Source organism: Phaethon aethereus (assembly GCF_964289735.1).
Source record: "Phaethon aethereus genome assembly, chromosome: 12".
Taxonomy (NCBI): domain Eukaryota; kingdom Metazoa; phylum Chordata; class Aves; order Phaethontiformes; family Phaethontidae; genus Phaethon; species Phaethon aethereus.
The window spans coordinates 8,620,616-8,632,641 of record NC_138588.1 but is presented as its reverse complement, the minus strand read 5'-3'; the positions used below and the strand labels follow the sequence as shown (position 1 = coordinate 8,632,641).

General features: G+C 56.8%; 1 protein-coding gene across 6 annotated transcripts in view; it reads left to right on the top strand.

Annotated features, from left to right (window-relative positions):
• The first annotated feature begins 1,333 nt into the window (after positions 1-1,333).
• The window catches only part of NTRK3 (neurotrophic receptor tyrosine kinase 3), a 216,196-nt gene continuing 205,503 nt past the window's right edge, over positions 1,334-12,026 (top strand). For 5 of the 6 annotated variants that reach the window (XM_082005030.1, XM_082005029.1, XM_082005027.1 and 2 more), the window contains exon 1: positions 1,334-3,142. In XM_082005030.1, the coding sequence (XP_081861156.1) occupies positions 2,895-3,142 (248 nt within the window). In that variant the 5' untranslated portion in view covers positions 1,334-2,894. The remainder of the gene's footprint in view (positions 3,143-12,026) is intronic. The other variant, XM_082005028.1, reaches the window with a different exon arrangement.

Here is a 12,026-nt window from a genome sequence, read left to right as displayed (position 1 = left end):
AGGGGCGGGTGGACTCCTGTGTTCCCCCCACCCAGGACGGCCAACCTGGGATCTCCCCAACTTTCTGGCAGGTTAAACCTCGCCTTTGCAAGGAGAGTGCAAAGCACATAACTGCTTCGGTTTGAAGCAGAGGACCTGAAAGGGGCTTCGTTAGCAGTTGTGCTCTGCCTGGGCAGAGGTTGACTCCGAGCCCCAGGGGATGGAGGGACACAGGGCAGGCTGCACGCCGGGTGGGCGAGGTTGGTGCAGGGTGCTGATAGACGCAGCCCCGCGCCATGCAGTGCTGCCCCGGCACCCCGGGTGACAGTGGCTTCCCCCAGGTCCTGGATCTGATCTGCCCGGAGGAGAGCCTCGCCGTGCTGTGGGACTGCAGCGGGTCCCCCAGGTGGGCACGTGCCCCCTGAAAGCGTCCCCACCCTGTGACTAGCCCTGCGGTGACACCCCAGGGCAGACTGATGGCCTCACACTGGGTTCACACGCGATGGAGTGATTGGTGTCAAGTGCCAAGAGGAGGCTCTGACCTTGCATCAGCTCCAGTGTAAAGGAAGCCCAGCCTCACCCAAGGCACTGGTTTTGTGGGTAGTGTAACACCCCTGTCCCCTCTGCCACCGAGACACGAACCCACATGCTGGTGGAGCATTGTGGGGTGCACGGTGTTCCCCACAAGCTGGAGTACATGACATGGAGCTCTCCTTCCCTGCCTTCTCCAGTCCAGTCGCAGCACTGAGCCACAGGAATGGTGTCTCTCTGACATGGTGGGGAAACTGAGGCAGGGAGCCAAAAACAGGCATGGGCATTTTCCCCTCCTGTGCCTTCACCACCACAGTCTCCATGTAGGTGCCTGGGGATGGGAGCTGCTTCTCATGGGAGTGGGGACCCCCAAATCCCCCATGCTCCTCTTCCTTGCAGTGCCAGGCCCTCTAGTGACCTCCCTGCATCCAGGTGTTTTACTTCAGTAGTTTGCAAGCAGGTGGGGCTCAGGCAGAAACCACCCCTCCCACTTGGTATTTATTCATTAGGTGAGGACACCCATGTCCCCTAGGGAGCCCTGATAAAGCTCCCTGGCACCCTAGAAGCCCCCATGGGAGCAGGACTGACGCCCTGGTGCGCTCAGTGCCTGGCACATCACTGCCGCTCCCGGGGCCCGCGATGCGGCTGTGCAGCAACGGGTGAGCAGTTACCCACGTGTGTGCCCTGCTGGGACAGGCTGCCCGTGAACTGCTCCCTGCCGAGGGGTATGGGTACATGAATTGCAGCTGCCTTTTTGGGGTTTTTTTCCTCCTTTTTTTACCCCCAAATTCTGTTGCCTCTCCTGGACTAGGATGACTTGGGGTGTATAGCAGTGCCTGGAGGTGTTGGTTTGGCCTGTGCAGAGATCCCTCTGTCTCTCCCCACGGTGCAAAGCCCTGTGCCTGGCAGAAGCAGACCCTTGAAATATTTGGAGTCCTACACCTGTAATTCCTCCCTTCACCCGTGCTCCTGCCTGCAGCACTGTCCCTTTAGCACTGTGTCTGTGTGGAGGAGCAGAGACATGAAAACTATCGGGGGGGGGGAGGCATGCAGAAAAGCACTGTAGAGAAGCAGAGCAAATTAAGCAGAGCTCTGATCTGCTTGGGTTTGTGCTTGCCAAAAATGCACCATGCATCTTAATTCGCTCTGCTGTTCACTCGCACTCACTGCTCTCCTGATGCCATTTCGGCGCTCTGAGCTCAGGCTTTTCAACACTTCAGTCTTCCTCTTTCAGGTTTTTTTTTTTTTTTTTTTTTGCATGTCTGATTGCAAAATCTGCTGCAGGAGGGAAGGGGGAAGCCAAGGGAGAGAGGATGGGAGCCCCGAGCCTGGGTGCTCCTGCCTGCACTTCCCGGCAGCCGGCTGCGTCCCCATTGCATTTTGGAGGGGGGGGATGTGTGTGTGTCTTTTCTAGAAAGTCCTTCCTGGGTGCTCTCCAGTCGCTTTTTTCCCACCCAGCCGTCTGATCTCGCTCGGATCCTCTAAAGAAAAAAAAAAAAAAATTGCTGTAATCCACACTGGTTTTTATTCTCTTCCAGTTCGGTTTAATCTTTCCTTCCTCTCCACCCTTCTGTCCGGATTGTGCGGAGGGGGGGAACCCACCAAATAACCAAGCGAAAGGCAGCATCGTCCTCCTCTAAAAGACGAAAAAGCCTGAGGAAGCAAGGAGCCGAGCCAGAGCCCCTCTGCTCTCCCCCCCCACCGCAAATTTAACCCCAGCTGCAACTTTTCCTCTGCTGGCGGGGCTGGGCTGGGGCTCCGGCAGGGCTGGGGTGGCTTTTCCCCCTCTCTCCTCCCTCCCCTAGATTGATTTTAGCGGAAAGGGAGGAGGGTGGGGAATCCTTTTTATTGCAGAGCCCGGCTCGCTTTGCAAGCCTTCCTCCTCCTCCTCCTCCTCCCCCCCCTCCTCCTGCTTTTTTGTGCCCGCCGCAGCAGGGCTGGCCAGGCCGGGGGAGGGAAGCGATGGGAAGGGGAGGTCGCCCCCTCCTCTCCCTCTGTGTGTTTTTTTTGCAGGTGTGTCAATTTTAATTCTGCCCAGTAGGTGGGACTTGGTGACTTTCGCACCGTTTTTGTTATTTATTTATTTCCCGGCTGCCTCCCCAGCCTCCCGTTGCAACCCTCCGGAGCGGCGGGCGGCGGGCGGCCGGGCCAGCATGCATCCCCGCCCGCTGCCGCTGCCGTAGCGGGAATTACAGCCTCTCCGAGCCAGCTGCCAGCATGATTTCATCTGCTGGAGGATTTTTGCAACTGATCGCTTGAGGTTTTGTTGTGTGTTTTTTTTTTTTTTTTCCTCCCTCTGTCTTTGTTTCCTTCCCCCTTTCCCCCCCTTCCCCTCCCTCCATCCCCCCTTTCCTCCTCCTCTTTTTTAGAAGCAGCAATCGGAGATGGATGTCTCTCTTTGCCCTACCAAGTGCACTTTCTGGAGGGTATTTTTGCTCTGGAGCATTTGGGGAGACTATCTGCTTTCGGTGCTGGCTTGCCCTGCTAATTGTCTTTGCAGCAAGACAGACATCAATTGCAAGAAACCGGATGATGGGAACCTCTTCCCTCTCTTGGAAGGGCAGGATTCAGGCAGCAGCAATGGCAACACGAGCATCAATATCACGGACATCTCAAGGAACATCACTTCCATGTAAGTGGGGGCTCGTCCCCTCCCGGCTGGGCTGCCTGTGCAGGGCTCAGGTGCCCTCGGCGTTGCTGCGCTGCCTGGCAGAGCTCAGCCTTGCTTCCCGTGCAGCGGACGCAGACCCCGGCTTTCCCCCTTACCCCATCCCTCCCCATCCCCCCCAAAATGAAAAAATAAAAAGCCCAGCAACAGTTTGGCCCAGGCTTTAGAGGAATAAAGTCAATGAGATTTGATTCCTTAGCAGGGGAGAGAGCAGCAGGCAAGGATGCTAAAGCTGCTGCTTCCCTTAACTGTTTGCTTCTGCAAGGCGGGGGGTGGGGGGGGACACACACGCCACGCCACAGCCACACACAGCCACTTATATACCCAAATTGGGCAAAAAAAGCGAGTTCTGAGCTGCTTGTTCTTTTTCGAGACTTTGGATCTGATTAGAATGTCTTTTTTTTCATCCCCACAACAGAAAATGCTCCCCTCCCTGCCCTGGCTGAGTGTATCTGGGGATCTGTGCTTTCCCCTTTTTAAGGCGAGGAAAAAAAATAAATAGGACAGCGAGATGTCCTTTAAGTAGCTTATTTAACTCGTATTGTTATAATTTTGCAACTCGCCGTGGTGCTGCCACAGGATTTGTGTGTGTGTCTCGGGGTGGTGGCGGTGGGAGAAGCATCGGAGCAGAGAGATATTTTTAGTTGAGCACTTTGCGTTTGTTTGCATGCTTGTTTATCTGGAAAATCAACTTGAAGTTGCATTATCCTTGTTTGGAGAGGCAGTTAGCAAAGCCCATGTTAATCTCATCAGCGTGGAGTCGAGAAAGGAATATATTTCCTTCTCCTGAATCCATGATGCTGTGTATGTGCGCAAAAAAATCTCTTTGCTTCCAATCTCTGCTCTTTATTTTCCAGTACATTTTTGGGTGAGATGAACTCTGAGCCATTTCATTATTCTAATGCTAATTGAAATGTGAGCATTTAGGGAAACGTAACCCCCAGAGCAAGTTGCCAGTGGGAGTTGAGCAGAGAAGAGGTGGAATCCTTTATTCTGGCAGTTAAATGCAGCAAGGTTTGAAATGAGTAATGGAGGGTTATTTATTTTTTTCGCCTCGATGGCACAGTGGCATGGAGGGAGAGGGCTTCGGGTTTCTTCCTGAGGCTGCTTTATTTGCTCACAGTGCAATTGCAGCAGAGCCATGGAATAATTGCAGTGCCGCTCTCGCAGCTCTGCTCGTCACCTTTGCTGGGTAAAGATGACGGGAGCCGCTTTCCCCCTTTGCTTACAGGTTCATGCGATGCCCAAGCCGGTTTTCAGCACCTACCACTGACCCTGAACCCCCAGCCCTGCCTTCGCCTTGCCAACAAACCTCTGCTGCAAACCCAGCAGGGATGGAGAAAGTAAACGGGGGAAACTAGTGCAACGCACCCCTTCCAATTGCCCCATATTTATCCTGCGTCGTGGTGCTGGAGTGTTTTCTCTGCGGTGCTGGAGGGATGTGGGTGATGCTGGAGAAGTCGGAGAAACTCGTGGTGGTTTTTTTTTTTTCTGTGCTTGCTGTTTGTTGTGGTTTGGTTTTAACCCTTTGCGGGGCGGGGAGCAGCAGGAAAGGCTGTGAAGGGTTTGGAAGCTGCCAGCATGAGCAAACGTGCGTTGTCAGATGCACACACACATCTGAACTGCTGTGCGAGGTAGTATTACGTGAGTCCTTTGTGCTCAGAAAATGTCTTTAGTGCTTTGAAATCGAAAAATGTTGATAAGCACTCTGAAAAAGGAGAGGGGTCAACCTCCCCCCCACCCCCCCAAATGGACAACTTCTGAAACAGATATTGGGTATTTTTTGGAGAGGAGCTTCTCTTAAGTTGGGGAAGAAGAAAGTGCCAGTTTTTGCTGGATGCAGTATGCATCTCTGCTCCGCTGTGAGCAAAACACGTTCCCTCACCCCCTGCATTGCTGCCAGCCCCACACCTGCCTCCCTGGGCCTGGGGGCCAAGGTGCAAGACTGGGGTAGACCCCAAAATGCTGTGAGGGGCTGAGAGTGAGCATGAGTGAAAACTTTCCCCAGGGGTCTGCTCTTACTGGGAAAGTGGCAGTAGTTCATAGAGGATGCTTATGGGAGCAGAGGGATGGTTTGGGTGGTGGGGCTGCTTCATAGCAAAGGAGTCACTGCTGGGAGCCAGGATTGAACACATGTTCATGCTCTTGCGTGGGAGGCACCAGGTCCTGCACCCTTCCAGGTTGATGTCAGGCTTCTCTTTGCCAGCCCCCACATCATGGGTGCTGGGGTGAGGGGTGCGTCGAAGCCCAGCCTGGTCACCGCTGAATCACTCCTGGCACGTGGGTCTGACTCAGCTGGGCACTGAACGGCGCTTCCCCCTGCTTGCCACGCTCACCGGGGCTTGGCTTCGTCAGGCAGCTTGCCTTGCTGGTGGGCAGTGAGTGGGCGAAGGCGCCTTTGTGGGGGGATGCGATGCTCCAGCTGGGTCCTCCCCACAGGCCCTGGGGGAAGTGGTGGTGGTGGTCTCTGCTCTTCCTGCTGCTGGTGAAAAGGTGACAGGATATCGTGAAATCACCCTGGGGCCACGTGGGGCCTTAATTGTGTCCGAAAGACGAGCTCATCTTGGCAATCTGAGTTTGGGTGGTGCTGTCGAAAGGTTGCCAGGGCCCATTCGGAGGGCTGGAGAAAGAAAGTGTGAGCTAGTTTGGAGGGCTTGCCCATCTTACCCCCTTGAACCAGGGCAGAGCCCTCTTGCTTACCCCCCTGCCCTGGCATCGGGGGCTGAGCCATCAGGAGCTTTGGGTTATTTCACATCTCAGCAGCTGGTGAGACCCCTGAGGCAAGAATGACAGAAGGAGGACAGGAGACACCCAGCCTATAGTGCCACTCATGGAGCCCTGTGGGTGCCTGCAGTGTGGTACCCCATCATCAAGCCTCCTGTTGCACCCCTCAAATGAACAGCCTTTGCTCTGATTGCTGCTGGTTTCCCACCATCCTCGTTTTGTCGAGAGCGGAGCAGCCACAGTCGGGGCTGGGTGGCTCCTGCCCTGGCGGGGCGGGGGGGACAGTGGCACACAGCCTTCGCACACATCCAGGCGGTGCCAGGTCAATGGTGAAGAAAGGGAAAGGCAGGACGTTCCTGCCCGGAGATGGAGGAGAAGGTTCGGTTGGCTGATGTCCCTCTGCCCTTTCCCAGCCTGCCCAGAAACAGATCCAATTTTGGATCGCATCCCTAGGGATGTGGCTCTGCACACAGAGATCCCTGTGACTGCTTCCAAGGGTCCTGTCTAGCTGTGGGGCCAGTTTGGACCCTAGCTGAGATGGCTCCAGTTTGGAGTCATGCCACTGGACTTCTCCCTCCTGATTTGGGGAGAGGATGACCACGGGGCTGGGGTTTGTTCATGCGTTCCCTTGTGCAGCTGGGTGGCCTTTGCTATGTCCCCAGCCAGGTGTGACTTGTGGAGATGCTCAAGCTTCCCCTAACCCAGCCTTGCCCCTGCAGTGTGGGGCTCCATCCATTGCAAGACTTCCCTGAAAATACCAGATCCCCAGGGAGAACTTTGGTCCTGAGGGTCCTGTGGCACAAAACCCCTTCTGCCCCTGTGTACCGAGCAGCCGGGGCGTTCGCCACTCTGGGTCCGCATCCGTGGCGCTGTGGGGGTCTGGCTGGCCCACGGGGCGGCCGGGCTCGCCTGTGCTGCTGCGTGCCAGGGGTGGGCCAGGGAGTTACCCTTCTGGCAGCGTGGGCAGCGCCTGCATGCGCCGGCACGGCGCGTGGGGATGGACGGACGGAGGAGTTTGCCATCTGGGCCTCCCTACTTCTCAGCTGTTGCTATGGCACTGCAGAGATGCTGCCAGGCAGGCGGCAGTGGTCTGCGTTTGTCACCCCTGGGCTCCTTCGAGGTAGGGGGATGTCCCTGCTATATAAAGCCTTGCTCCTGTACCCAACCTCACTAGGGTTTGGGGTTTTTTTTACCATAAAATACCCCAATGGCTGGGTTTGCAGGGTGTATCTGTGCAGCTCATAGATGCCTTCAACAAGGTGAGATGAATTCAGAGCAATCCCAGAGGAGGTGGATTATCACGGAGCATTGTGAGATGCAGGATTCTGGGGTCTTGCTTGCAGGGCCAAGGGGAAGCATCTTGCTCCTGCCATGGACAAGAAGTCAGCCCCATCCTTTCCTGCTGGGCTGTCCCACCAGCCCGCGGCAGCATCAGCTCCATCCTGTGGGCCTGGCTGGGGGTGGAAGAGCCGCGTCAGAGCTGGGGGCGAGCGGCAGCGCAGCCCCCACTTGCTGCGCGGGAGCTGGCAGCACGTGGCGTGGGGGGGGCGAGGGGGTGTGCAGAGCGGCAGCACCCCTTTGCTGCTGGTGCGGGGAGAGCTGCGGCATCACTGATGCCCATGTGCGCCTGCATCTGGGAAGCAGGGAAGAAAGAAAGGGCAGGCATCTTCCTGGAAGGGCTGGGGGGAGCAGAGCTTGCTTCAGTGGCCCAAACAGCTGGGAAAGGGGCTTCTGCGATGCTCAAGTTGGTGATTGCTCTGCTTCTGGCAACAGGGCACAAACATTTTCCCCCCCGTCTGTGAATCAGACACAGCGTGCCCAGTGTGCCTTGTGTGCTGTTACTCTCCGGAGATGGAGGGCTCTGCATTCCCAAAGACTCCCATTGTGCTGTTCCTCCCATATCCTGGTCCCAGAGGCTTTGGCTGCTGCAGAGACCATTCGAAATGTCCCTAATTCAATCCAGCTTTGTTTTGCAGGGCTCTTGTTGTTGTGGAGTGGCTGTTAGGAAGGGGGAGGTAGGTGCAGTACAAGACTGTGAGGACAGAAAAGGGTGCAGAGGTGTTTGGGACAAGAGGTGTGTTATGTCCTTGATGCTCTAGAGGTGCTTTAAGCTGGGAGCACTGGTCCTGACTGCCCCTGTATCGTCCCCCTTGCATCAGGGGATCGGGTCCGTGACAGACGCTGCCCTGTGCACCAAAGTAGCAAAGCTTGCACCAAGGGGCACCCAGGACTGGGTGCGTCCCTGGGCTGGCGGCTAAGATCCTGGCCCTGCTCTTATGGCCTCTTTCCTTGCCGACCAGTCCTGGAAAGAGGCACTTTCCTGGCACGGGTGGTGTCTATGACCTCCCATACTTTTGCAGCCCTCCAGGCTATGTGTGGGGGCAGAGCAGAAGGATCTGGGGTAGATGCGCTATAAAAGGTGGCTTTTGGAGGAGTCTGCTGTCAGGGCCAGGTCTCAGCTCAGTTTTCCCAGCAGTGGCTGTGCTAACACTGAGCAGAGGATGTCAGGCACCCAGGGGTTACAGCTCTGCTTTGTCTGGGATGTGGGATTCCTGCCGGGTTTTCACCTGCCTTTTCATGCCAGTGTCTGCTGGTGTCTTTGCCTGCCTTGTGCCTGATCCCACTGGAGTCCCCAAGTGCTTCCCCAGCCATGTCTGCATTGTCTGGCTCTGCTGATGTGATGACCCACACCAGGTATTTCTCTGGGGAAGAGACAATTTTGGTGCCTACCAGGACTTCCCAGCTTTTTCTGAGCTGAACACGGGGCCTGAGCTGCTGCCCACAGAGGGGGAGCTGGTGACCCAAACGCTTTCAGAATGCATGTGACATCTCCCCATCCCTCATCTCCTGCAGGGTTTGGGGAGGTCTAAATCAGCTCTGCCTGCTGGCTTGTCTGCCTGGGCTTGGAGATGTGAGATGGGAGTGCTTTGGGTCTAGGACGGGCATTTCATGGGGGGAGAGAAGCAGAGGAAGAAACTGAAGAAGGGCCTGCCTTGCTGCCCTTGGAGGCTCATAGATGTGTTGCCTCTGGCTTTTGTAGAGCTCAGTTAGGGAAAGCTCTCTGGGTTTGCTCTACCCCCTCAGCTCACCTCATGTGCTTTGGCATGAGGCTGCTTGTGGTCTCCCAAAAGCCTGTGACCATCCATGCACCCCGCAACGCTGTGCGCTCTTTCAGTGAACTCCCCAAACGGGCTGTGGGATGTCCCATGGGATCACCCTTGGGGAGCCTCGCAGGCAGGTCGTGCTCAGTGAAGCTGCCCACTGCTACCCTGGCACGCTGGCTTGTCCTGCTCGACGCAGTGCCCGTGCTAGGTGTTGCCCCATTCGAGAGGGGCTGCAATCAAGTGGGGAGTGAACTAACCCCAGAGTCTGCCAGGCTTCCAGAAGTGAGCATTAATAATGCTTGTAACTTGGTGTATTATTTACTGGGTGCTGTGCAATAGCAGTAATTTTGAGCTTTCGTTTTCCTGCAGCAGGGGGGGTTTGGCAGGTTTTGTAGGTGCTTTCTAAGCAGGTGTGTTTGACAGCAGCCTGTGGGCTCTGGTCTCCCCCAGACTCTCTTGCTCTCCCCTCTGCACCAAGGGGTGCAACAGCAAAACCCCCGCCGAGGCGGTGCTGTGGGGTGAGTTTCTTGTTCGGAGGCTGCAGTTCGTGTGTGGTGGTGGGATACTGCAGGCACTTTGTGCCCCTCATGGAGAGATGAGGACCAGCAGCCCCGCTCTCCTTCCGCGACCCTCCAGGTCCCGGAGGGCCACGCACCCAGCACCGGGACTGCGCCCGCACCGGGCTGCTCCCGCGTTCACCTCCCAGCGTCCTGAGGCTGCTGCGGACGGAGGCTCTTTGTGCGGGAGCCCTCGCAAGCGAGCAGCTCCCTGGAGGTGCCATAACCCCCAGCCGAGCGCTGCCCTGTGTCCCCCTGGGGCAGCCGGAGCCCCCCTCAGCCGCGGGCACCCTCTCCCCGGCTCCGCTGCTCCTCGCCTCGCCCCCGCTCGCGGGTGGCCGTGCCGCTAGAGGGCAAACGGCAGCCTGAGACCGCCCGGCGCCGGGCCGCGCCGGCACACGCGGGACGGGCCGCCACGCCGGCCGGGGCCGGGCGCAGCGTGGGGTGCGGGAGCGGCCGGGCGCTGAGAGGGTCAGGTCGCGGCTTGCCTGCTGTCATGCTGGTGGACGCCGTGCGGGAGAGGAGCCTTTGATTGGGGGTGTCTGCGCTGCCATACCCCTCTTGGGCTCCCACACCTGTCTTGGGCTCCCAGCTGGGCATACTGGTCTCCAGGTGGGCACCCCACGGTGTCAGATGGTCCCCTGGGATCTGGGTGGGTGCGGGGTCATGGCTTTCTCCTCTGTGCTGCTGTGGGAGGATGCAGTCTGTGTACCCCCCATGTATGATAGCTCTTGTGCCAGTGCTGCAGCCCCAGCCTGCCTGGGAATTGAGGTGGTTTACAGCTTTTTGGAAGGTGTTGACTCAACCAGAGTGGGTGCTGTGGGGAGGTGTTTATGGGCTGTTTAAAATGCAGGGCAAGAGGTGCCACAAGAGTGGTGTGCTGCCGTCTGCGACCGGCTTCTGGCTGTGTGGTCTGCCAGGAAGACCCTAAGAGCTCTGCCCATTTTACTGATGGGGAAACTGAGGCACAGAGCAGTGGTGCAGCTGGCCTGCAAGCAGCAGACTGGGGATGGAGAACCTTCAGCCCAGCACCAGCCAGGGTTTAAGGGAAGGCCAAGCATGGAGGAGGAGGATAAAAAAGGCTGTTATATCAGTCCTGTTGTATCTAGCAGCCATGAGACATGTCCTCAGAGAAATCCTGGAAGAAGAGGCAAGAGGGCACAGGCTGAAAGCTGTCTCTGGAGACCTCCAGGGTAGGTGCAATGCTCTTTGCTCCTCTGATTAACCTTCTGCTGCGGGAGTTTGCTGGAGGTTGGAGAGCTAAAGAGGCCATGTTCTTCCCCAAGGAGGGGAGGATCCTGGTGTGAGATAGGGCAAGGTTGAGTGGTGGTAAGAAGCTGGCCTTGACCCTGTAGCATCCTCTATGTGCAGCTCCTGGGGGGTGTCATCCTCCCTGGCAGCTGGGCCAAAGATGGGCTGGTTATTTCCCTGCTGGCTCTTGCCATGTGCTGCCTGCGGGGTGGAAGGGCTGTGACACCCAGTGGTCCCGCAATGCAACAGCAAATGTGTCCCCAGCATCACAGCAGGGGTAATGTTTTGGTGGATGTGTGTTGGGGTGTGGGTGATGGATGTGGGTTAGAGCTGTGATATTTATTGCTCAGGGCCTGGGCTTCACTTCATTTGAAGAAAAGGAGACCAAAATCTCTCTAGACTCCCCTTGGAAGGCTGCACTGAATTCAGTGCCCAGCTAGCAGGGTGCCTCTACCAGCCCTGCTAAAAGTGCCCTTGTGCATTTCCATCTTCCATGTACCAACCTGTTTCCAGACCCCATGGGGTCGGGGTCCTAACCTGTCCCCCTCTGTGTGAAACCTGGCCCCTGCTTGCCTGGAAGGTAGCACCAGGAAAACATGTGCTGTGTTTTTAGCTTGTTTTCATGTGATGTAGTAGTTGGAGTTGAAGGCGAAGCCAGAACCACGTGTGCAGCCAGCTTTCCTCCAGCTGCCACCCAACACTGGGTGTAGGAGATAATGGAGCCTGTTAGTGACTGTCCCCATCTTGTACCCCCTCCAGCATGTGCCATCACACATACCATCCCTTTTCCCAGCTTCGGTCTGCCTAAACAGAAAGGAAAAGTGCTTTTTAATTAAAAACAAAAGTCGCAGCAGTGAAGCAGAGAGGTCAGGAAGGATTCCCAAGGGAGTGTGATGGTGTGATAGCACAAATGGGTAGCTTGGGGTGCTTCTCCTTGGCCTTGGTGCTTGTTGCAGTGATAACTAAATGGCCTTGGGATCCCAGGGGTCCAGGGAAGGATGCAGGTTGATGCTGAGCCCAGGTGCTATCCCCCTTCCCTGCAGCCCTCCTACGCTCCGTGCTGGGCTCAGTTGCGCTGGGGAAGGCACTGGTGCCTTTGCTGGCTGCCCCGTGCTGTCCCTGGGGGACTGAGAAGTGGGTAGGAGCAGATGTGAGCGTGGTGAAGTCCCCATCCTCCTGGGTTGCGCAAGGCTGTCCCTTAACTAGCTTTCC